Below are 24268 nucleotides of genomic sequence, written 5' to 3'. Positions count from 1 at the left end.
CGTATAAAAGACTCTTAGCTTAAAAAACGACCAAAAGCATTTTTGTTTTGAAAGACTTGTGTACAAAATTAAAATTTTCATACACCAAACACTGCCTGGTATTTGCATACAGTTTTGTAAAAATTGAACTACCGGAAACAACTTAAAAATATGCAAAATATGTAAGCCTGATTATACGGAGACTGTAAATGCCATTAACATAATATAGATGCCATATAAAAGCATAGAAGAAAATTAATCCCCAATGAGTTATGGATTATTTAAATGGTATTCGTAAAAAGATTCATAAAAAATGCGAACAAATCAATTTTTGTTGATATTAATACATTATGGGGACTTTGAAGAAAACTAGGGACCCCATTTCGATCAACCGCTTAGATGGATCCAGACCGCTCTCGAGATGGATATATCTCTTCTGAGTCGCAGCCACGCAGCCGAATAAGAGTCCTTGGTTGGCGGTCCGTACGAAGCTTGAACCGACAAGGGACATGTTGTTAAGTCGTGCGAATTGAAGACTTACCACGGAATTGGCGCAGCAGCGGTATGCAAAGTGTACACATTTGATCGTAGTGCCATGCGATTAATAAGAGGGGGGTTGAAAAGTTTGCAATTGTAGGGATACGTAATTTATGGATGAATGCCATAGCTTTCACGTGAGAAAATATAAGCGCCTCGTATATTTTTAACCATTGAAAATTAGTCTACTGGGTCTTTATGACTGCCATGTGTCATAAAGCATGATGATACATGCTCATTTTCAATTCAATCTCGTTTGGATAGAGTTGCAGGAAATTGCACTTGTAGCAAGAAGTTAACCTAAAAAATCATCAATACCCACACCATTCAGCAAGCATAAATGGACCATTATTTCTATTATATATAATCTGATCTAATATTATATTATCATCATCTGATACATGCCAAAAACTTCATAGTACGAATTTGTTAAGAACATTTTGTAAATTAAATCGATAAATCAAAAACGATCGTCGTAACAGAGTTGACACTATTTAGAATAAAACACACCTTTGAACATATTTAAGAGCTGTAATAGTGCAGTGACTGTGTTGGTGTTATACATGTTTAATATTTAATATGTAATAGTGCCCAAAAGGAATGTTATTTAAAAGTGCCTATTGATTGAACGAAGCAATGCGTAAGCGAGAATTAATAAAGCGAACTCCAAAAACACAACAAACCAAAACCCGCTTGATACACACATACACACTTATTTGTACACTTTTAATCCAATTATTCTTTACAAATTAGCCAGTACCTGCTGCTTTCCTATGTTAACAGGTGGATTACACATAGTAATCCGTACACATGAAGGCACGGTCTTTTCGGGGCTTTAACCCATGACGGGCTTGTTTTAAGTCGTACGAGTTGACGATTGTACCACCAGACCGGCTCAAACTGTTGCTGGGTAACTGATATAGTGGCTCAAAAAAATTTAACATATATAAATGGAAAATAAGGACGTTTTTATGTCGCTTTGCCCAATACACTTATGGCGTAACACACAACATTACCGACCCAAAGAATAATTAATCAAATCAGACCTCTTTTCACGTTTCACTATCGAGGCTAAACATCGACATCCTGGCCCGTCGACACATTTCTGTCCGGAATCACACATAAAAAGCTTTATTCAAATGTCACCTAACGCTGCCGTAGCTGCCACAGCTCATTTCCGTTCCGTTGGGTAAAACGAAGAGTGTTGCCGAAGCCAAAAAATAGCAGAGCTACCAATTAAACGAGTCTTCAATGTGCATGTGCACACCTGTTGCACAGTAAGCCCAGTGTGTTGCAGCACATGGAACCGTATTTTTCATTATGTGCCTATTAAAAGGCTTCGAGCACATGCACACATGGCCTCTCGGTGCTACCGCGGCAATCTCGGCAGCCGCCGGATTATCGTGTCACGGTGACGGTAAAGAATGCCACCTTCAAGGACTTGCCCGATGCCCAAGGAACCGTGCTGGCCTAATTCTAGTGTGTGCACTAATGATCGTGTCGCGCTTGCAACACTTAGGGGGAGAAGGGGAATGCAAGCGTGTGGTTCAAATTCAATCGAAGTGATGCTGATTTTTTTCTCTATTTTTGCATCAACTAAACCATGTCATAAAACTTCTCTACCAACTCCACATTGTTAGGTGCTCCGATCGGTCGTACAGCGCGAGCGCTGGCCAGCAATCTTGTTGTAGTTTTTGTCCGATTTACCCTACTAAAAAACCCAGCGGCAAGAACCATTCGGGATAGGCAAATCAGCAAACCGATGGGTCAAACGACCATTGCTGCAGTAAACTCATTAGACAGAGATCTCAATTTAACTTGTTTTGCTTCTTCTTCTTCATCATGTATGCAAATATATCAATCGTCGTAACCATCCAATCAAGTTTTTTGTTACCAGAACCTAACCAGAATTATTTAGAATTGGAATAAATTCCTTGGTGAGTACTTTGTTGCTAGTTAAAATGTTTCCATTCATTTTATAATTAATTTAGCTTCAATTATTTATGAGATATTCTTGTGGCGGTTTTCATACAGAGTAGTTTAGAGCTGGAAAAGTTTAGAGTTTGCGTAAAAGTCCATATAAAAAAAACTTTTGTTGCCTTTTTTTCTATATGAAGTTTCACGCACACGAGCTGTCAAACGACGGCGCCGGCATCCCCAATTCTAACCTTCGTTGCGACCTCATGTTCTGCAACGAGATTATTAGGAACTTCATTTATCCGTATGATGAAGTGTCGTTAAACAAACACGGTTTTTAAATAGTGTTCTTGTTACTTTCAATCTTGTTCAACACAAGATCGTTGCCTTAGTCATCATAGGTACATACACTGGTGGACATAAAAATAGGAACTTTTTTCTGTGACCGAAAGACATAGTTCTTGTCAGAAATATTTGGTAGCCCTGAAAAGGACTGTTTAAGTGGTTGTTGGGAGGAGGTGTTGCGGTGTTCCACAGAGCGAAAACACATTCTAACGGTCAACGTGGTGACCGTTATTCGCTATCACTTCCTGACAGCGTTTGGCCATATCGCCGATGAGATTACGGCATTCGCTTCTGGGAATGCGTTCCCACATAACCTTGCAGCGTGTCCATAGATCATCGGCTGAACGTGCAGGCTGGTTCTTAAGCTGACGCTTGAGAGTTGACCACAGATTTTCAATCGGGTTTCGGTCAGGACTCAACGCAGGCCACGGTAGAACTTGCACATCCTGGTTTGCCAAATAACATTTAACTGTTCGCGATGTGTGCTTAGAGTCGTTATCATGCTGAAAGATGTAATGCTCTTCGTCTCCGAATTTTTGTCGGGCGTATGGCAACATCTTACGACTAAGTATTTTTCTATACCCTTCCGAGTTCAGTGTCCCGTTGATACGGAACAAAGGACCCGGGCCGTGCCAGGAGAAGCAACCCCACACCATTACGTGGCCGCCTCCGTGACTTCGGGTTTTTATCGTATTTTTCGGATGATACGCCTGATTAGGAAGGCGCCAGACGTATTTAATGCCGTCCGAACCATCCAGATTGATTCTGGACTCATCCGAAAAAATGATTTTGCTCCACCAAAAGATGGATCCAGCTAAATGTTCTTCAGCAAACCGAATGCGCGCTTCTACGTGGTGCGGCAGCAGCTTACGAACCTTCCGCGGTCTCCGGGCACAGAACCCAGCGGCGTGTAAACGGCGAGACACCGTTTTCGCCGAAACTTGCAAACCAAGCTCCTGCTTGATTTGAGCGCAAGTTTTGAAAGGATCCGCCCTGATCATCTCAACAATCTGCGCGTCAACGTCGGCCGTTGTTTTTCGCGGACGACCTGTCGATTTACCCGTAGCCTCGCTACGAATGGCGTTGTCCACAAACGTCCGCGAACGGCCGAACGCCTTGCAGATTGTCTTGATCGGCACGTTCTCACGATATAGCCCCTGAATGTGTTTTCGCTCCTCTGGTGTGCAGTGCTTTCCGCGACCCATGATGATTTTGTGGAATTTTTAAATAGCAACCTTTCACCTTGACCACTGATGGAAGAAAGAAGCGCAACACGGTTTGGCTCTCCTTTTATACTGCCGCAAAACGCTGCCGGCACTCAAAACTCAGATAAGTAGCGCACCAAAAATGAGAGTACAAAAGGCAAAAATCGGCTATTGCAAATTCAGTACGTCTCCAACTATTGGCGATGACACACCTAGTGAACGCAAAAAAAAAAACACACAATTTTTTTTTCCTATTTTTATGTCCACCAGTGTACCTATATAGTTTTAGTTGTAAGTCAAAATTATTCTACCTGACCTAATCAAACGATAGTAATTATTGACACGTCATCATTATTATAGATCATTATTGATCGTCAATATGAATGCAACGTAATACTTGGTTATTTTCCAGCGGACTAAAAGTGCAAATATAATCTCATCCTTGACGATAATGTGGAAACGAAACATTTCAGTGATTTAGCCTTTGTCATTTGACTTTGCTTTGTGATCATTAGCTCATTATCATTAGCTAAGAATGTGCTAAGATTAGCAAAAGTAAATCAGCACATTTATTCCAGATATGACCTGTCATTCTAAACTATATGAACGAAAAACAAGGATGTGCGTTATTAGTGATGAGTTTTGATGTTGGTCACATTCACCAAATTTCAGTTAGGGGCAGCAATGACACAACCGAAAACACCTCCCATATCAGTAATTGATCTGTTGCTTAAACTATTCTATATTCGTTCAAAACACATAAATTGCTATATGAATTTCATCATGAAGACAGTAATCACTGGTTACATTGAATGGAAGATGAAGAATTAACTTATTGGTAAAGCTCGAGATGCTTGTACACTTATGCAAGCATCACGGTAAAGCCGGTAAAGCAATAAGTTAATTCTTCATCTGCTATTCAATATAATCTTCTGCAATAAATCAATTATAGACATTATTGAACAAGACAATAAAAAATTTACCACACTGGTTTTGGTTCAAATTTATTGAAAATTTTAGTTATTTGTTATCTTACCATGAAAAGAGACCAATCAAAATGGGACAATAGGTACAATGATTCGGAATGCGTTATATTTTGTTCAAAATATAGTATTACTAGTTAATTTGACCCGGTTATAGGGTTAAGCATTACAATTGTGAGGTTATCAGGATGCGCGCACAAATTAGTTCCAGGAACTTTTACATAACCCGTACTAGAACTGATTCAGATTCCAGATCTTAGAGTTGGTTTTTTAACCTACACAGGGTCAGCGGCAACTCCTACTATTAAGCCCTTTTAAGGAACTATTAAGCCCAGTTTGTCCTGTATGTTTATTTGTATCAGGAACCTTTAGGACGCTTTTAAAAGCCAAGATGTATGGATAACAGGTAGAATACACAGTACAATACACAGTACAATACACAGTACAATACAAAAAAAAAGAAAAATCTGGCTATGTTGCCATTGCAGTAAAAATGCCGCAACATTTTCATAGATCCGGATCAGCAGTAGCTGCCACCTAAAATTGGATGTCTTATATTTTAACCTACCTTCTGATTGTAAGACTTCATGGACAGTTTCTTGGATCATTTATCGGAAAACATTTTTTACACGTCGTAGAGGATACATGCATAAATGCCAAAAGGCGCGAAGCTATGAGGTCCCCTGCGATAATTGGGCAATCATCATTCCTTAGCCCCTTAGCTTCCCAATAGTTGGAGTTAAATTGGAATAATTAAAGTTATTAGAAATTTTTGGTACTTGGCGTATAAAATTAGAAAACCAGCTCAAAAAATTAACTAAATCGCTTTGCTTTGTTTTTTTTTTTTTGAGATTAATGACTTTTTTGGATAAACACATCCATAGGTACACTAATCGATATGTGAAGACGGTATTTCGATACTTACGATATTCGGTTAATTACCTTTCAAAACACTAAAATTAAATCGGCGTTGCGTTTCCCATAACCGAAGAGGTTGTATTGCATGGATGTTAAATGCAGACAAGCTACCGCTGGAAAGTAACGCTAATCAGCCTTTACTAGAATTTTTTTTATAGAGATAGAGACCAGAATATTGTTATAAATATATGATATGATGGTGTGGGGAGGTCACGGTTCATACGGGACTTGAATCTATGACAGGCATGGTGATACCCCGTGCGAGTTATAGACTGCACCAAGAATCCGATCTATTTTAAAAACTAAGTTGTGAAAATTGTGAAATTTATTCTTAATAAATATTAAAGCTATATTTGAACTTGGAATATTGGACATTGATTCATTTAATGTTTTTTACAATTTGTGAACATTTTTTTTTAAATAATTCATCAGCTAAGATAACACAAACACTACAAATTGAGGGTAAAGTGATAAATAGAACCCGTTCATTATGTTACGTCGAATTAATACAAAGTGTATAGGCAGTCCCCGAGATACACTATTAATGGAGACCGAAAACGGTTACAAAATACCGCCTGTAACCGAGTTTCTGCGTAAGTCGAATACCTATCTGTAACAGAAAAAAATGAACAAATAAATAGCACTACAAAAACTACTCCTACTACTTACACATTAAAAAATGAAGTTAGTTTTACAGCAAACTCAAATCGCATGAATCAGAATATTTTAACGCACAACGGCACCAAAACAAATAAGAAAAAAGTAACAATTTATAAACAATTTGTCATTTGTCGGATGAAATGATTTTGTCTGTAATATTATTCGCTAGTATGTTTTAAATTTATTTTGTGTCACCGTCCACGTTAAAATACAATACATGTTTTCATCCTTTATGGTTATAAGTTACCTTTTCGCATCGATTAACATCCATCTTATCTGCCTTACAACAATCACATCAATTTGAGGAAAAATATCATCTATGTATCATATATTACACCATTGCTAAATAAATGTTTAACCAGCCGCATTTGGCAGTACAATTATCAAAACATATTCTTACTACTTGAGTCTGACATAAAAAAAATACATACAGTTGAGCGCCGTTCATCCGGGCTCTTCGGGACTCGACCTCGCCCGGATCGAAAACCCGGATCGATTTTTACGAAAACCCTTGCCAGTTTTTATTAACTTCATGTTTTTCTAACAGAATATTTGAAATGTGCCTGGAGCTTTAACGTTTTTTGTTAGACAATGTGCTCTGATAAAAGCTTTTTGAAATATCCTCCTCAGCACGCAATGTCACTTTTGTATTGAACTGTCATTTTTCAACAGCACGGATAATCTAACAACCGGATAAGAGGTATCCGGATAAATGGAGATCCACTGTACATACATGGTTTCGATAGCAAATATTAAACAACACATTAAATGTCAAACAATTAAAGCTTTAGATGCGCTTCTTTAACAGCTTTGTTAACATATTTTTTATATGTCCTAGATCTCGGCCTAACTATCCGCTCAACAGTTGATTTCAATGATCCTCGCTGTTTTAAAACTCTGTATGTGGCTCCGGTTCGACCTATATTAGAATATGCCAGCATTATATGGAGGCCTTCCAGTAGTAGAGGCATTACTCGACTTGAAACAGTACAGAAACTCTTCATTAGAGTAGCTATTCGGCGCATAATGCTCTTTTCTCCTCGACCCCCATAGGCAGTCCGCTCTCAATTTTTGGGAAATGACTCTTTAGAAAAAAAAGACGGCATATCGCTCAGTCCTGCTTCACTGCTGGGTTGATCCTTAGCACTAATGATGTTCCAGACCTCCTCTCTAACATTCATTTCTACGTTCTTTTTAGATCCCTCCGTCCTCGTCCTCTATTATCCATCCCTACTTTAATCACTTTAACCATTTCCTAAACAGCGCATTTTTATTAGGAATTACTCTTCACTAATTAGAGCTAGGCAGTGTTAGTTTCTAAGCTTTATCTTTAATATTTGTCAAACCTACAAAGCGTTCAAATTATTTGAAATAAATAAATAAATAAATAAATCAGGCTGGACATATTCTTGAAACATTTAACTAAACGACGATAATTCATTTTTAGTACATTCTGTTCCCGAGTTACGCGGTTTCTGCGTTCCCAACGAATCCGCGTAACTCGAATATCTGCGTAAGTCGAATTTCACGTTTTTTTTGCTAAAATACTATTGATTACTCGTAGTTTTTTATTTAAATTAGTGCTTTTATACACTTTATCATTTATTTGATATGAATCGTGCAAAAATTCTGATGTTTCTGGCTTTTAAGCGGTTTCAATTTGTTAGCAAAAATGCAATTTATACCAAACTTGAAGCAAATTGTACTGATTTGACATTTAATCTGTCAAATTTAGAAAACCGCGTATCTCCGAATCCGCGTAAGTCGAGAACCGTGTAACTCGGGAACAGACTGTATTTAAATAATTGAACACTGCACATTTCCTACCCATTAACGGTTTTTTTCAAACGTTGCCCACGAACACAGCGGAATTGACATCAAGCGGCGTTGTCAAAATGACCAATGTCAACGTGGTTGTTCAAACCGCCACACGCAGCGCTGTAGTAAGCGTCTTTGGCACCCCGGTACACATTTCGCCCAAAAAAAAATCGGCCTCTCGCTTGCATCGAGGTGCATAAATCGGCATCTTCGAGCACGTTCGTGAATTATTTCGCTAGAGTTTTTCACTCAACAAACTCTTGCAGCTTCTGCAGTTTATCCACAGTTAAAACTCAGTGGTATTTGTGGATACATTATTATCACAACAAAACCGCACACCGCCATGTGAGTTATCGGTTTAGAAGCGTGTTTGGAGAGTGTTTATAATTAGGCTCATACTCATTACCTTAACTCATTACAGAAAACGAGTGCTTAGCTTATTACTATTGTAAAATGACTAAAAATCCGACGAAAGCTGAGCTTAAGGCTGAAATTCAAAGTAAGTTCAAGTAATGGGCATCATTGGCAGGGTATTGCGTTTGTTTGCGACCTTGACCGAACTAAAACTGTGGCTCTCGTGTAGCCTCGTGCCTCGTATCACATTATCCTTTATCGTCCAATGCATTGTATGTATTGTTTTCCTGCAGAAATTCTTAAGGATGCCAACCTGGAGGAAACAGCAGCGAAGAAGGTGCGTCTACAGCTGGAAAAGAATTTAAAGTGCGATCTTTCCAATCGCAAAAAGGAGGTGGATGAACTCGTGATGGACTACGTAAATTCACAAGCTTCCTCCGAGGGAGAGGAAGATGACGATGAGGAGGACGATGATCATGCAGGTAACGGCAAGGGTAACAAAAAGGACAAAAAAGCCAAAGGTAACAGTGACTACGAAGATGACGAAGAGGATGAGGAGGAGGAAGATGACGACGATGATGAAGATTTCTCCGAGGAAGAGAAACCGAAGGGACGTAAGAGTGCCGGAAAGCGCGGCACACCGGCCAAACGGGGCCCGGCCAAGAAGAAGAGACGCGCCTCCAACAGTGAGGACGATTCCGGCGATGATGATAAGGGTAGCGATGACGACTACAACCCAAAGGGCAGTGGGAAGGGCAAGGCGGCAAGTAAGAAAAAGAACAATTCCGACTCGGATTCTGACGGAGACTGGAAGCAAACCAAACCGGCAGCTAAGGCTAAGAAGGCTGGTGGTGGTGGTGGTGGTGCCAAGAGATCAAATGGCTACACACGACCGTACACACTATCTCCAGAACTGGCGGAAGTGTGCGGTGCGGAGTCATTGCCACGACATGAGGTGGTGAAGAAAATGTGGGCCATCATTAAGGAACGTAATCTGTACGATCCGAAAAACAGACAGTTTGCCATCTGCGATGAACAACTGCGAAAAGTGATTGGTGTAAAACGATTCCGTACCTTTGGTATGCTTAAATATTTAAAGCCCCATTTTAAAGACTAAGGCCATAACGGATAGCCTTCTGCCTCCCCGCTAAGGAACGCTAGTCGGGCATCGAACACTTTTTTAACTATTTTAACCAAGTACGAGTCATACTTAATTGCTCCTAAACTGCGACAACTAAACGGGCTCAACGATCTACTGCAATAGTGCATTTGGGCAGTAAGGCCCGAGGTTACGAAGCTGTAGTGTTTTTTACACATTTCGTGTACATTACTATCGGGTGCGTTCTCATCGTCACATACTGGCCGGCAGTCCAAAACCTACGACAGCGGATATACGGTTATATGATTTAAGCAAAACAAAAAAAAGTTCTCTATTTTACATTGTCTTCATACAAAATCAACTATTAAATAAGCCTATATTGCACAGATTTTTAAATAGTATTACAGTACATTCTTTTCGTGTATAGTGAACTACACATCCAACTTCTGATATAGCAGTAGAACATGGAACAATTAACATTATATCGCGTGGCAATCCCAAGAGTATGTAGAAAATAATCAATTTTCAGCGAAAAACTAATTAAATGCAAAGCGCATTGACAAAACCTGCTTTGCTTGCTTTTTCATTTCAACCATCATTGCGAATTCCCCTACGAAAGTGTAATACAAAATACACATGCAATAAACTAATTTTGTAAGCGTATCATCTTGAAGAAAACTGCGCCAACCTGCATCTTACAACAAGTCAACTCAGTGGCGGATCTAACGGTAAGCGGACTAGGCGGTCGCCTGGGGCCCCGCCGATTTAGGGGCCCCGTAGATCGGCATTCTATAGTATGCCGTATGGACAGAGTACTAGCGACAACTCGTCTTTCCGCCTAGGGCCCCCGATACCCTTTATCCGCCACTGAGTCAACTAGACTAGTTAGACCACGGAAGGATTTTCCATATGTAGAACCATTCAATTAAGCAAAATTGAACCGAATGTGACAAAAAAAAACAAACAAAAGAAATATTACATGTAACAATATGCAGAATGTGGGGCGGTACAGTCGTCAACTCGCACATCCCAACAACATACCCGTTGTTTGCTCACGTCTAGAATGGCCCGTTCCCCCGAAGAACTGACTCTGACTATCCGAGCGCCGTGTGATTCCGAATAAGTGTAGAAGAAGGAAGAATTTGCAAAATGTATGAATCGCTAACATATAATAATAGTCCAAGATCTATGCAAAACACAATATCATGACTCTTACTTTTAATTCTTTCACGTAACTATAGTTTGCATTCGATTGTTCTATCTAAGAATTGTACGTGTACGAAATGGAATTCGGTGTTGCGTAAATGTAAATGATACAAAACAGATTAAAAAAAGAGCTATAAACAGCAACTGATGCGTCAATGTAGTATCGAAACAAAAATAAATAAAAACGTTTGGTAAATTGTTTCAGCTTGAAACAAGAACAAACCTGTCGTTTGTAATTGAAGCAAATTCAAAAAGGTTCCAGATATAGTTATTCTCGACCATTCAATTAAATGTAAACTAGTGACGTCATCAACGAATGATTATAAAACGATTAAAATGAATTGATATTTATATTATTTCAACAAGTGGTAAATAATTCACTTACATAGTGTTTGTCCAGGAAAAAAAACTATTGTTGTAGAAAATCTTTCATTCACAAGCTTCCAAATGCATCACACACTTTGCGCTTTTCAATCGTTGCTCAGGGCTTGTAGGCAATGGCAGTGTTACCGATTATTCAGCTGCATCGAAGGCTGAAACGATGGTTAGTTGTAGAGAAAACAAACATACTTTTCAATTCTGTTCAAATCGTGGAAGTCAGCCATTGTTGACCGACGTCGGCAAACCTACCTTTTTCTGAAACCCGAACATAGACAATCGAGTTTGCGTTAAACCTAAATTAGTATTGTCCGTTTTGGGAACAGATTGCTTCCTATTTATCGACAGTCCTGGCCGTTTGCATGAAGAACGCGCCTTAGACTTGGTGGAAGCTTCTACTTTCCCCGTAGACGATGATGGCAGCTGGAACGGTTTCACTGTTTCAGTCTTGTGTGTTGCCTTCACAGGGCTGTGGACTTTTTCCGCCGATATCGCCTGTTGGGCATCAGCAGTACGCTTTTCAGTGTCTTCGTCGCTACTACTATCGTCGTCCAGCACGATGGCGAGCTCTTCAATGTTGTCTTTACTTTCCAGCGACTGGCTCAGCTGCTTCGCTGGCCGCCTCTCGAATAGCGCTAAACGGGCATTACGCGGCTTGAGGTCGGAACATTCCATTTCAACAGGATGCATTACGACATCATCATTTTCCTTCTGGGAAGAGCTTAATCCTGTACCGCTATCACACTCTAGCGAACCTTCGTCCTCGTTAGAGTTATTTTCGCTCATTGCTATTCCACTGTCAAACCGACCGAGCACAGAATTACTGCTTTCCCCTGACTCGGTAGGTATTTGCACCCGTTTACGCTTTTCTGGCGTTCGATCGCCTCGACTCTGCAGTCGCGCTTCCGGTGAGCTGAGGTAAATAGCAGTCGCTTTAAGGGCATGCGAATCTCGCTTGCTCTTGATGTCCTTCACTATGGCAGTGGGAGAAACGAGTAAACAGGCGACATCCTGCTTTGTGCAGCTCTTCTTGGGACTGTCGTCTTCGGAAGTTTTAGCTATACTATTGCTTCCTTTACTTGTATCCGTCGTACGGCTTTGTGATCTGTTTTGTTGTGTGCAGAAAAATCTACTGATCACTTTAGGTTCATCCTTAGAAATAGTTACACCCTTGCTGTGGGCCGTTTTAAACCGACTCAATCGGCTGGAAGTAGCGCCACTGCCTACTATGGATGTCGTTACTAACTGGCTGCGTTGCTGAGAGTAGTCGATCCGCTTGACTGGGCTTACATTGTGCAGCAGGGATCGTGTTTCCGGTGTTATTTTGGTGGGCGAAAGCAATGTATCGCGGCTCAGCAACGATTTGTTGGGAGAGACTGCAAACGGATTTCGGGTGCGTTTGGGCGTTTTTGGTTGCTCCAATTGTTCCAGCACGTCAAGCGCTTCCACATCTTGATAGTCAATCGCAACGTGAGATTCGGCGGGATGAAAAGACTTTTGCGCATGGCACGATCGTTTCGAGGGTGGTTCGTCGGGATTTTGAATGCCGTAAATTTGCAAGACATCAGTGATCGTTTCGTTAGTGTTCTGGTCAACAGCGTGCTCCACGTGATGCACTGCACGCTTCACGAATGACGGCAATGTGGTTGGTTTCTGTGTTTGTGTGCTGTTTTGTGCTTGCTTTGCGTCCCTTAGCAACATGTAATCCTTCCGCCAGATGCTAGGATGTTGATTCTTGCCTGCCGCCACATCTACATCCGCTTCATCTGGATGCCAATCGTCCATTTTGCGCAGCGAAAAAGGATCCAAATTCCCAACCGCTAGCTGGAATGCTACTTTCTCATCCAAAAACTTGCCGGCATTGCAACAGTACTGCTCTGGAGTACCCTCGTCGTCCGGGTCCACCAGTCTGGTCTGGCGGCGTTGCACAGGATCGTACACCACCATATGCTTGAAGGTAGCATCCGCCTTTAGGAACTCGTCCTTATACTCCTCCGTCACGGACAGCTGCCTCATGTTCAGGTATGCCGGAATCTTTGCCAACGCCCTGCGTATATCGGGATCTTCCGTTTTCAGCATGAACTTGCACGCCTTCCCCAGACCAATGCCGGGCAAGGAATCTAAATAATCGCAACCCGACAGGATGCACATGTACCGAAATTTAGCAAACTTGTAGCGATCCTCCCGACATCCCATCGCTAGATGCAGTTTGCTCGCCTCGACCAACCGTCCATGGCCCGTCAAGTCCAGCTTGAACAGGATACGATTGCATCCGAACAGCACCAGATCCGAATCTTCCGTGATGACGTACTGGGCGATGTCGGTGCGGTTGAGGTACGCCAGCTGCGCGTCAGCTTCGTACGGTGCTACGATACAATCGACACCGCGTTTGCGACATTCCTGCATCAGCTGAAGAGCCATTTCGTGGGTGATATCGACGCATCGTCTCAAGAAGCTGCGGGCTTCGTCGATACGACCCAAGCGCAACAGTTCCGCTCCACGCTTGCGGGCAGTTTCTCTGATCTCGCGACGCTTCGCCTCGGTGGCAGCTTTCGCTGGCAGATGCTGCCCATCGAAAACGAGGATTGGTTTGATATTGTGTGAAAGCAACAGCTGCACGTACTTCAGGCAGTACTGAATGTGCATATCAGTCGAGTCGCCACGGGCCAACCGTTCTGCGCAACCAAACGCTCCGCGATGAAGCCAGCAGTAGGTATCTATGGCTACACACTTGCCGCGGAGTTCGCGCAAATGGCAAGCGCTGCTCGCCTTTTCCAGGAACGGCAGCAACCCGGTAATGCCCATTTCTTTACGTAGCGGTCTATGTCACTTTGATCTCAGGCACGCAGGCAAATTATTCTACAAAGATCTGCAACTTGGCGAACATTACTAACTCAGTTAACCGCACACTTTTCCCATTGCTATCTTTTTGTTTACGTTGATGGGAAAATTGTTCCCGCCAATGGATGTTGTGGTTAACATCGGACATTTTGTTTGACAGCAGTAAAAAAATGTCTTCAACTTACGATGACCCACTGTGCAATGTTTTTCAACCGTTTGGCAACGTACGTTATCATTTGTTCATCTTACGATGCACTTTCTTTAATTGTAGTCAATTTGACCACTCATACATTTTTATACCATTCCAAAGAAAAAATCTTCGGAAGAAGGACAGTCTAATGTGTGCTGGACGCAGTGAAACAGACGTACGAAAAGCCGTAACATACCCATGTGACATGTGGCTAACGTGAGCAGTTGGAGTAAATAATATTAGAGTAATTTAAAAAAAAGACTTACTAGTTTCTCGTTTCTTCCCAGTTTCCTATAGCAATAAAACATGATAAACCATTATAAAATATTATGATCATTGAATAATGATAACGTTTTATTGTACACGAACCCCGCAATGTACGGTTCTCGTTATCTCAAGGATATCATCTACGAAGTGTGCCAGAATTCCGCTTCAACGCGGGGATTATCCTTGTTTTCTTCTCCCGCCAAAACAAGGCACTACCACGTCTTGGTGTTAGTAACATATTATTGCTTTCCGTTTACAACTTTTTAGACAGCGAATCCGCCAGCTTAGCCAACACGCGTTGATTTTTCTTCGTCTTCTTCCGTTTCCCGCCTGCGGTACGATTACCCACACGCTTCACATCGTTCTTGTGACGTTCTTTCAGACTCTGTCCCAGTACGAGACTGTCCTCCTCCGTGGGTTCGATAATGTTTATCTTTGGCACGTTGGCTCTCATTTTCGACCTGTACCGGTTCTGTTCTTCGTTCACCCGCTGCACGACATCTTCTTCCTCTCCATCACTAGAATCTGACCCTAGCAACGGTGCCGGCTTCTTGGGAACCGTTTCCACGCTAACTTCATGCGGCACGACAGACTTAAGCAAACGATTGTTCTGCTTCAAGTCGGGGCGATAGTCCTTACGGTACTTAGCCGCAGGGTCGATCATCGCTGTATCGTCGTCATCGGCAGCCAGTTTTAGTTTGCTTTTCTTTTTCTTATCTTTCTTCTTAATTGTTACCGAGCTGTGATCTAGTTTGCGAATTTTTTCACTTAGCAGATCTAACTCCTGCTCCAGAGAAGCGCCCTTGTTCGATGCCGATTTGGATTTATGCTTCGGCTTCTTTGATTTCGGCTTAGGCGCCGCTTCCGGTTCGTTTTCTTCCACTCCACCATCCTCTTCCGGTAGCTCGGCGAACATGCTTGACATTTCGTTTGCCAGCTCTTGGTCCGTTTTATGGTGGACCTTTTGTTTCTTTTTGTTCTTAGCTACCACGTAATCGGCATGATGGATCATATCTTTCACTTCATCCTCGGCGTCCGCTGAACCGTGTGCGATCCACCGTTGCTCGTTCCGCTTCTGTTTTCTTGATTTTCGACGCCCGTTTTTAGACGCCTGTACCTGCCAATCACTAGACTTTATCACATCCTCGAAAGATCTGCTCTCCAGCTCCTGCAAGAGCTTATTGTTCTGTTCATCTATCCGTGCCAACTTGCCGTTCAGTTTCAGTCCATGACGAGCACCTCTGGATAAAGAGAAGAAGACCAAATAATTGCAAATATCATGGAACTAGGGTCATGCATTAGTAATGCTTACTTGTGGGCCGTTCGGCCACCACACGCCGCAAACAGCTCCTCATCCGTAAGAGTTTTAACGGGAGCAAACTCGATATCCTCCGTGCGAACATGATCCGGCATGTCTTCTTCGCGCCCAAGACCTCCCAACAGGGTGGAGGCTTTAAGAAACACGCTACCGTACATTGAACCTTTCGGACCTTGCTGATCCATATCCTTTCGCTTCAGTTTGTTTACCGAGTAGCTCTTTGTGGTAATTTCAACCGCTTCCGCATCTACCTGCCGAAGTGAAACCGGCACTTCGGTTTTCGTGTTTCCGCCAGATTCAACCTCAATATTGCCGGCCGCCTCGTTGTAAACACGCTCCCACCAATTGTTTTTAGCGTCACTGACCTTGTCGGCTCCAATTCCGCTAGTGCTAAACTTGAAACTGGCTTTGAGCGGCGCCGTAATGCCGTCCGAGTTTTTCCCGAGCCCTTCACCTGAAACGACACATCGGAGCGGATGAAGAATAGTAGACGGTGCGCTGAACTTTCCCTCGAAATCTTACCTTCTTTCCAGCCATATTTTAGGAGTATGTTTTTGGCAAAATCCATATTGCCACAAAGAAACACGTTGTTGCTTAATTGTTTACAAAAAAATGTGTCAAACTTTTTGACAGATAAACAACAGACTTTGCGAATCAACGACCAAAATTGTTGACATTTAATTAAACGAATTATCAGAAATATTTAAATATTGTATCAATAAAATTACGAATATTCGCATAAAACTAACAAAAAGTACTTTTAGAGCCTAGCAATACGAAATAACTTTACACAGGGTGACAATTAGTACGCGAAGCAAATGTCAAACTGGCTTTTTTGAAATGAGCGTTGGCGCTACGCAAGCCTACCGCGCGAATCGAAAAGTGTAACGTTGTACTGATACAGAAAAAAAACACATTCTATATATGGTTCTACACACAAAATTGTAACGATTGAACGACACATTTCGTTTGCAAAGAGCATTTTTTATTTGTATCCGTACCATAAGAACATGTGTAGATGTGTTACAATTTCGCTATCAATACCCCTAATCATAGCAAAAGCCTGGCCATCGCTGCAAAAATTATCTACCGCTTGATATTTATGTGTTTTTCCTTATTTCGTCACTAAACTGCAAACTCACTCCCATTCAATTAGTGTAATTTAATAACAAAAGAATGTATTTCCCCTAGCTTTTCCACCTATTTGTATAAAGAATAGTGAAAGAAAAAAAAATACCAAACCTTAAATAATATATCGGTGTATACAATTGCAAAAAATAACATCCAAAAGGAAAACTACAACGAAAATGGTTAATAACAAAAATATCCGCACCGTAAAACAATCATCATAATATTGATTTTCAAACAGTATAATAGCATAACTAGCTGTCCTACAGTCCGCACAATTATAACAAGTTACATATAAACAAATTGTACTTTAACTTTAGCGATACCACAACTGTGATGCGACACAACATATAAATTATCAGGCTTCATTGCCACCACTCCTTTACACCAATCGCAAGTAAAAAAGCAAACTGCTTTCGTTCACCCTATCAATGGAATGTTGTTCCTTTTCTTTTCTTATTCGCGCTCTACTTCACCATTACAAAATCTATTGCACTAAAGCTGTCGAGGTGTAGTATCCTGACTATTGGTTATTAGCTTGAGTTTGTTCACTCGGCAGCAGAAGCATGCGAGTGATGTTGAAAATCCTGGAATTGGAACTTGCAAACACGAATACACTCACACACCTCGATCACGGCACCTGCACGTACTACTTCACTGATAGTACGGGCGTGCTGTTTGCACAGAGTAAAGAGTCGTCTACCTTCTCTAAGCGAATGAACTGCACCAAGGCGTGAGCTAAATATTATTACTATTCACAACTTGTAAAATTTGTTCTACCGTTCCAGCAATACGATTGGCGTCCGACAGTTACGATCGAAGAGCATTAGCAGCACGTGTTTGCACTTCAGGGTTGCTTCCTCTGCGTCCAGCTGCCAGTAACTCGGTTTATCACCAGCGGCCAAAGTATGACGAATGCTAACAGTCCCGGAGAAATCTCTGCAAAAGGCCACCAGGTAGGCCGTGAAGACCGAACAGAGGAAGCACGCATCTTTGTCATTTGCTGCTGCTGTTGCTCTCGCAACTCAGCCACCGATTGTTCAATCACACTGACGCGGCTCTGTATCTGCTGCACGCTGCTATTTAGTCGTTCGATTGTTCGCGTAATCTGAGCAGCCACGTCGGTTCGCGCGAATCCTGCCCCTTCTGAACTATGTAGGAACGTACCTCCGTTAACCAGGGGCGCACCGACCGGGCCCGATAAACTATTTTGATAGTAATGGGCGTGATTGACGGCCTCAATAGGACGGAACACAGTGGTCGTTTCGCTTTCGAAGTCATCATCGTACGTGTCGATGTACTCGTCGTCGCTTAGCTCAGACGGTCCCGAACTAGCGCCATTACTTATCGTGGACGAAACAAATCCATTCGTCTGATGATGCTGATTATGTGCAGCGTGATGACCGGCGTAACTACCATTCGCATATCCATTGATCGCCGTTGGCTTGTGCACATGACCATTGCCCATTGGTGCTACCGGCGAGGACATCATTGGCGGAGGCGACGGTGTGACTGGCGACAGCCGATTTGGACTGGCTTCGCGCGAAGCAAGCGGTGAGTTTGGACGAGAGCGAGCTTTTTTAATCGCTTCCGGTGCAACCATCTCCAAATCCTGGATACTGACGTTATCCAGTTCGCTCATGCTGTACTCCATAAAGTTGGCCACATTGTCGGTGTAGGACATCGTTTCAACAATCTTTGGTGCAGAAAAAAGATTAGGAATCTCTTTCAATATTTGACCGATGTCTGCATTTTGAGTATAATTACCTTTTTCAATTCATCGACGTATTTCTGCATAGCCACTTCCTTGTCCATATCTCCTAACCGATTCCAAGCGTCCCATTTCGCACTGTTTAATTGTATGCCAAAATAGAATGAAAAGTAAACAGAAGTTAACAATCCAATGCTTCATGATCGTTCCTATTCTACTCACCGATTAATAACATCCCAGAAGGCGGGTTTGCGTTCACAACATTTGCCTTTAGTAGCCTGTTTGTAGTATGAATAAAATCGTAGCAGCATATCATTGCTCGGTTGATACGGTCCTATGAAGTAAAGAGTACAATGATACAATGGTGATTTTTTTTTAATGTAGTTCAACTCAATAACAACTCCCAAGCAAGGTAGGTGTGTCTCTGTAACTGTACTATATATCACTATTAGTCTACACTGCAATGAATTGTCTCCCTATGTCAAACCATTAACGTTGTCTGCAGTACAAGTACATTAAGCAATCTATAAAACTTCATAGATGACCATGGTAACCAAATCTCATTTGCAGCTCCGCATTTGTGATGCGCGGTGTTTCACCACCGTAAAAACCTCATTGACCTTGTTGCTTTGTGCGGCCACGTTTGATGCAAGAAAGCTAAACCAGTCAGACGCGGCCGTCATTTGCGTTACTTCCCTCGGGTGTCAAAAACCTTCGTAAACCGCTGAGTCGTTGCCTGCAACCTGCAAGTCACTTGTTTTGTGCGACCGTATTCTCCACGAGCCATCCATGAAGGTTACTACACCTCTAGCAATGTGGCGGTCTCCTTTCCATCATTTCATACAATTATTCTGCATCGGCCAAAAGAAGGCCACTCGACTGGCGCTTGGAAGAAAGTAAAGCGTTTATACAAGCGTAACTACGCATTTAATTGGTAACCAGAACAATGACACTTAACAACAACAGCAAAATACAGAAGAACATACATTTTGCATCCAGTAGCCAATGCCAGTATCAAACATTATTTAATTGTTTTAATTATCTTAGAAATATTCTGATAATTCCAATGCTGACTTTTTGATTGAATATAATGTTAATAGAAAAGGTAGACTTGCAAGTAATATCTTATCAGTTTTGGTTGGTACTTTAAAAACAAACCCCAACCATTCTGCGATAAGATACCTCAACTTTGACCGAATCATGTTTTGTTTGCATCCCCAAATTCGTCGATTATCACTCACGACGGATTACTGAACTTACCATTCTTTGGCAGGCCCCTGATTACGTTTACCGCCGCATTAAATCGTTCCTCGATCGACATCTTGATCGTCGTGAGGGCGTCTATTGCATTTGTGTATCCGCAACAGATACTCTCTTCCACTGCGCAATGATTGCACTGCGTTCGAAACTCGAACTCTAGCTAATCGCAGTTCGTAGGTTGTTGGTTCCTCTCACAGGGCAACCAGAAGGTGTGTGTGTGGACAAGTTGTAGCGGGTCCGTAGGTCACTTATTATCGTTGCACGGTCCGGTCCCGCAGCGTTAAGTTACGCAATCGGCCACAAATTAATACATAGCTCCAACGCGTTCGTATTTACGTGATTCCGTGTGGAAGTCCGATGCGATCGCTTTCCTTACGTTACGATGCCAGACTTTCAATCGTTTTCACTGGTCGCGCATCGTAAGCATCGGTAAGCAGCAAGGTCTGATGTCTCTGTCACTGCGGGAGTACTTTACAACTGCTCCGTTGCTGAAGATATCCAGTCTTTTGCCAGCTTTTGCCACCTTTCATAACATCATTCTCTGCACAACATCTTTTCAAGATTATTTTACCAAACTACACCCAAATATTCGATACAGTACAACCTTCCTGTATGATCTGCCTACTTTGTTCCCACCGTTGTTTTAGTACGTTACCACACACAAAACACAACATACGCAATCGAAGCCACGTTCGTACTACTGGCCCTACTCGAGTGACTCGACGTCGCGCCTTGCCTCACCAACTCATCATCCCTTCCGCTGCCATAATCCACTTCGTCAATCCTAGACTGGATTGGCGTTCGATTTAGTTCCTGCAAGCATCCAGCTTCGCTCCCAACCCACTCTTCTGCCCTTCTCTCCCTATCTAGCGCTGTAAAAACAATCTTTGGTGGGGGTATATGCGTGTGTGTGTGTGTGAGTGTGGTGATTGATTTTCCACCTTCAAAATTGAAAATGGTTTTGTGTACGGTATCCGGTTACGGCTCGATTCTGCTATTCGTTTTCCTTCGCTAGCTATTTCAGCCAGGCTGAAAATTGCACTTTGGCCCTCGTCGAATGTTCGATGACAATTTTCCCGAACTTTTCTCCCCCTTCTCTCTTCTCCCTTCAATACAGTCTACACAAACAGGAAAGATCACTATTCGTCCGGATCCAATTGGTTGGCTAGGGACGATGCCGATGCTTTACCGGAACGGAAAAATGCACGATTAAATACACTAAATCACTAAATAATGTATCTATAGTTCACCGGCCACCCCCCATTGTACGACGATCACAACAGAAAAAAGACACTTGTTTTGCTTCAGCTGGCCTTCTGTCTTCGTTGACGAAAACTTGTGAAGTTATTAGGCGATGCTCTGTGGCAAATGCGTCGTTTGCACATCGTTTGGGTCGTTTGGGCGGACCAAATGTCAAAACTAAATGACCCAATAGAAATGTACCAAATTTGAAAATGTTCCGATTTTTCGTTAACAACTGATTGTTTTCGCTTTTGGAAAATACGCATTTCGTTTCCATTTATTTTTATGCAATACATTAAATGAATTTATTTTAGTCCTGTATATTTTAAGTATATTATAAAAACCACAGATTTTGTCTAAGTACCATAGTTAATACAATACAATTTGCACAACAGATCAATCAGTAAAAAAATAAGTTTTTATTAGCTCTTGGCTTCTTCTCATCCCGTCAGCTGATCGCCACAATCTTTTGGCGTTGGGAAGTAAACGTTACCATGCACGTGTTCTTTTAGGTACTCTCCACCACATTCTTCGTACATTGGACGAGTTATCAGTGATTGGCGAAATGTCTCGGTTAAACAAAACTTGCTCGCTCCGTTCCAAGCGTCCAACACTGGTTCGCGAGCAACCTCGATTTCGAACCTAGACTCAAATGGAAGCATTTCCCTCATCTCTCTCGACAGTCGGTCTTTCAGGCCACGGATTTTGGCACACCCGCCAGTCAGAAAAATATTGTTTACCAAGCAACCTCGCTGCTCGGCGGGAAACAGCTTCAACACAAAGTCAATCGTTTCGGCCAGTCCCGCTTCGTAGCTGCCGATGATGCTTGGTTGGAACAGAATTTCAGGAGCGCGGATACGTTCCACGCCAACATGCAGCTGGTACAGCTCGGCGGCATTGCCGGACATCGTCAGCAGCGGATCTTCGTACGTTGAATCGTACTGCTTGAGAATAATGTCGTACTCCACCAAACGTTCACTGTCGTTCTCATTGTCGCTATCCTCTTCGCGACTGATTTGCTTATACACATCCCAGTCCTCGTCGCGCATTCCGAAATCATCGCTACCCTTCTCTTTTCGGGCGAGGTGGGAAATGATGCGCATTCGCTCCTGAGCGGCTGCCGTCCGCCGCTTGGCAAGGTCCTGCTTACGCTGCCTTCGCGCTTGTCGTTTTTCTATTATGGCGTCACGCTTGCGGCGCGTTTCCTCGACCCACTCGACCACAGACATGTTGGGCGGGGGTTGTAATAATTTGTCCGAATCGGATTGCAGCTGCGACTGAGAGCCGCCCGCGCATGGTGCGTTCATTTTTTGACGCGCTTTTTCGATTCTAGAATTTACGGTGGCAATCATTCGTTTCAGCTCGCCCACGTCTTTGATGCTGTGCTCGACCAAACCATCGCGAATGTCCTCTCCATCTTCCGCGGACTCTTCTAGCTGCTGTAGCTGCATTAGCAATTCCTCATCCTGCGCCAGTCGTTCCTCACGCCGCCGTGCATTGATCTCTGCCAATCGTTTAGAAAGCTCTTTCTTCTTTTCAAACTTCTGCTCCGTCGTTAGTGCCGGCGCTGCAGTGGTCTGGTTGTAGGGCAGCTGTATTTTCTTCACGTTTTGGTTATAATATGTCAGGCAGGCCCAGTTTTGGAGCGCCTCCATGTAGTCGTACGCAAACTCTCCATACTTGTGCAGCAAAACCTCCGAACGACTCAACGTGATCGCGTTAAGGTGGAATGTATACTTCAGCTGCAAACATCGGTGCAGAAAGGCGATCATGTGCGATCCGCCAATATTTATGCGGCGTATATTTTCCACCACCATGCGTCCGTTCAGCACTGGCACGACGTGAGTGGTGTGATAACCGGTGGCGATGATCAGTCCGCTCTTGCCACGCTGATTCGAGTGAAAGCTCAGTAGGCTATCCACACCGTACGAAAGGCCCGGTATGTCGTAGCATTCGAAGAGCAGCTCCGACATCAAACTTCGGCAGTAGTTTGGATTGAACAAACACTCCGTAATCATGACCTTGTGTGGCACGCTGTTTTCCGAATTGATTCCAAGCTTGGTGAAAATGTAGTCGAATATTTGCTCTTGTACATTGTAGTGTGTGACGACATTGCGATCAAACTGTGTGCGCAATTGAAGCCGCAATGCCTCGATGTTCACTATGTCGTTGCCAATCTGTGTCACAGGAACGGTGGCCACTTCGATGTCTTTTTTGTTGCGATCCTTCCGCGGTTTGGCCAGGATATTGCGAAACACCAATGCTGGCTTTTCCTTCAACATCCAGCCTGCACGGCAGTTGAACGAGCCATTGTCTATGACAATCACTCCCTCCCGACCGACGGATGGATCGGGGTACGGCTGTACAATGTCTGGGATGATTTTAAGATCCTCTATCGGTGAGATTTCCATACTTTATCGATTTAAAGCAATCTGTTCACAGCGCAGCAGAGCACCAGAGATTTACCTGCACGCAAATGAAAGCGTTGTTATTGTTTCTTTCCCCGGTTGACAGTTGTTGAAGGGACTGTCATGCGCAAAGTGGGTATAGGGACTAGGTGGGCTTATAGGTTTGGCGGGAAGGCCATATTGGACGAACGAATGACAGGAGGGGATTCGATTGTGATACGTAGTTTTTCACCCACACTACGACACATCATCCAAAATAGCCATTGGAATTCACACGCATACATCAACAAATGATCGAATCCCCTCCTGTCATTTCGTTTTCATTTTTCTACAGTACGGCTGTCAATTTGTTCGGGATAAGCCCACCTGTATAATAAACCCACTTTGGTCATGCGGCTCCCCGACTGTCCAAATGTCCCAAAATCATTCGAAAAAAGGGTTTGCATTTTTATCGGTTGGCATTGTTCAAATCATTGCAGACAAAACTGTTGCGAAATTACGGCA

The 24268-nt window shown here is 42.7% G+C and overlaps 5 protein-coding genes across 5 annotated transcripts; 1 reads left to right on the top strand and 4 right to left on the bottom strand.

Moving 5' to 3' along the window:
• Positions 1–8456: 8456 nt before the first annotated feature.
• Positions 8457–10788, top strand: LOC120949940 (nucleolin). The gene is made up of 3 exons (XM_040367585.2): positions 8457–8707; positions 8784–8861; positions 9010–10788. Exons 2-3 carry the CDS (start codon positions 8816–8818, stop codon positions 9831–9833), a joined length of 870 nt encoding a protein of 289 aa, XP_040223519.2. The 5' UTR covers positions 8457–8707; positions 8784–8815; the 3' UTR covers positions 9834–10788.
• Positions 9804–14471, bottom strand: LOC120949933 (exonuclease 1). The gene is made up of 2 exons (XM_040367577.2): positions 11652–14471; positions 9804–11554 (listed from the first exon to the last, which is right to left on the bottom strand). Exons 1-2 carry the CDS (start codon positions 14202–14204, stop codon positions 11528–11530), a joined length of 2580 nt encoding a protein of 859 aa, XP_040223511.2. The 5' UTR covers positions 14205–14471; the 3' UTR covers positions 9804–11527.
• Positions 14472–14755: 284 nt separating this feature from the next.
• Positions 14756–16647, bottom strand: LOC120949936 (G patch domain-containing protein 4). The gene is made up of 3 exons (XM_040367579.2): positions 16538–16647; positions 16010–16469; positions 14756–15938 (listed from the first exon to the last, which is right to left on the bottom strand). Exons 1-3 carry the CDS (start codon positions 16581–16583, stop codon positions 14951–14953), a joined length of 1494 nt encoding a protein of 497 aa, XP_040223513.2. The 5' UTR covers positions 16584–16647; the 3' UTR covers positions 14756–14950.
• Positions 16648–16978: 331 nt separating this feature from the next.
• LOC120949939 (acyl-CoA-binding domain-containing protein 5) lies at positions 16979–21461 on the bottom strand. Its single transcript, XM_040367584.2, has 4 exons — positions 20115–21461; positions 19077–19188; positions 18911–18992; positions 16979–18839 (listed from the first exon to the last, which is right to left on the bottom strand). Exons 1-4 carry the CDS (start codon positions 20173–20175, stop codon positions 17991–17993), a joined length of 1104 nt encoding a protein of 367 aa, XP_040223518.2. The 5' UTR covers positions 20176–21461; the 3' UTR covers positions 16979–17990.
• Positions 21462–21752: 291 nt separating this feature from the next.
• On the bottom strand, positions 21753–23881 carry LOC120949934 (actin-related protein 5). The gene has a single exon (XM_040367578.2). The coding sequence runs from the start codon at positions 23765–23767 to the stop codon at positions 21797–21799; it is 1971 nt and encodes a 656-aa protein (XP_040223512.1). The 5' UTR covers positions 23768–23881; the 3' UTR covers positions 21753–21796.
• Between the last annotated feature and the right edge of the window lie 387 nt (positions 23882–24268).

The sequence above is a fragment of the Anopheles coluzzii genome, chromosome 2, assembly GCF_943734685.1.
Source record: "Anopheles coluzzii chromosome 2, AcolN3, whole genome shotgun sequence".
In the NCBI taxonomy this organism is placed as follows: domain Eukaryota; kingdom Metazoa; phylum Arthropoda; class Insecta; order Diptera; family Culicidae; genus Anopheles; species Anopheles coluzzii.
Note: the sequence above shows the minus strand (reverse complement) of the source record. Positions and strands in the feature narration are given on the sequence as shown.

What these genes read in the sequence shown, in the direction of transcription:
- LOC120949940 (XM_040367585.2), top strand. Translation starts at nt 8,816, where the DNA reads ATGACTAAAAATCCGACGAAAGCTGAGCTTAAGGCTGAAATTCAAA. An exon ending in GCTTAAGGCTGAAATTCAAA is followed by an intron (nt 8,862 to 9,009) that starts GTAAGTTCAAGT and finishes GTTTTCCTGCAG; the next exon opens with AAATTCTTAAGGATGCCAAC.
- LOC120949933 (XM_040367577.2), bottom strand. Translation starts at nt 14,204, where the DNA reads ATGGGCATTACCGGGTTGCTGCCGTTCCTGGAAAAGGCGAGCAGCGCT. An exon ending in TGTTCGGGTTTCAGAAAAAG is followed by an intron (nt 11,555 to 11,651) that starts GTAGGTTTGCCG and finishes CCATCGTTTCAG; the next exon opens with CCTTCGATGCAGCTGAATAA.
- LOC120949936 (XM_040367579.2), bottom strand. Translation starts at nt 16,583, where the DNA reads ATGGATTTTGCCAAAAACATACTCCTAAAATATGGCTGGAAAGAAG. An exon ending in AAAATATGGCTGGAAAGAAG is followed by an intron (nt 16,470 to 16,537) that starts GTAAGATTTCGA and finishes GTGTCGTTTCAG; the next exon opens with GTGAAGGGCTCGGGAAAAAC. An exon ending in GGTGGCCGAACGGCCCACAA is followed by an intron (nt 15,939 to 16,009) that starts GTAAGCATTACT and finishes CTCTTTATCCAG; the next exon opens with AGGTGCTCGTCATGGACTGA.
- LOC120949939 (XM_040367584.2), bottom strand. Translation starts at nt 20,175, where the DNA reads ATGTCGATCGAGGAACGATTTAATGCGGCGGTAAACGTAATCAGGGGC. An exon ending in TTCTGGGATGTTATTAATCG is followed by an intron (nt 18,993 to 19,076) that starts GTGAGTAGAATA and finishes ACAATTAAACAG; the next exon opens with TGCGAAATGGGACGCTTGGA. An exon ending in ACGTCGATGAATTGAAAAAG is followed by an intron (nt 18,840 to 18,910) that starts GTAATTATACTC and finishes TCTGCACCAAAG; the next exon opens with ATTGTTGAAACGATGTCCTA.
- LOC120949934 (XM_040367578.2), bottom strand. Translation starts at nt 23,767, where the DNA reads ATGGAAATCTCACCGATAGAGGATCTTAAAATCATCCCAGACATTGTA.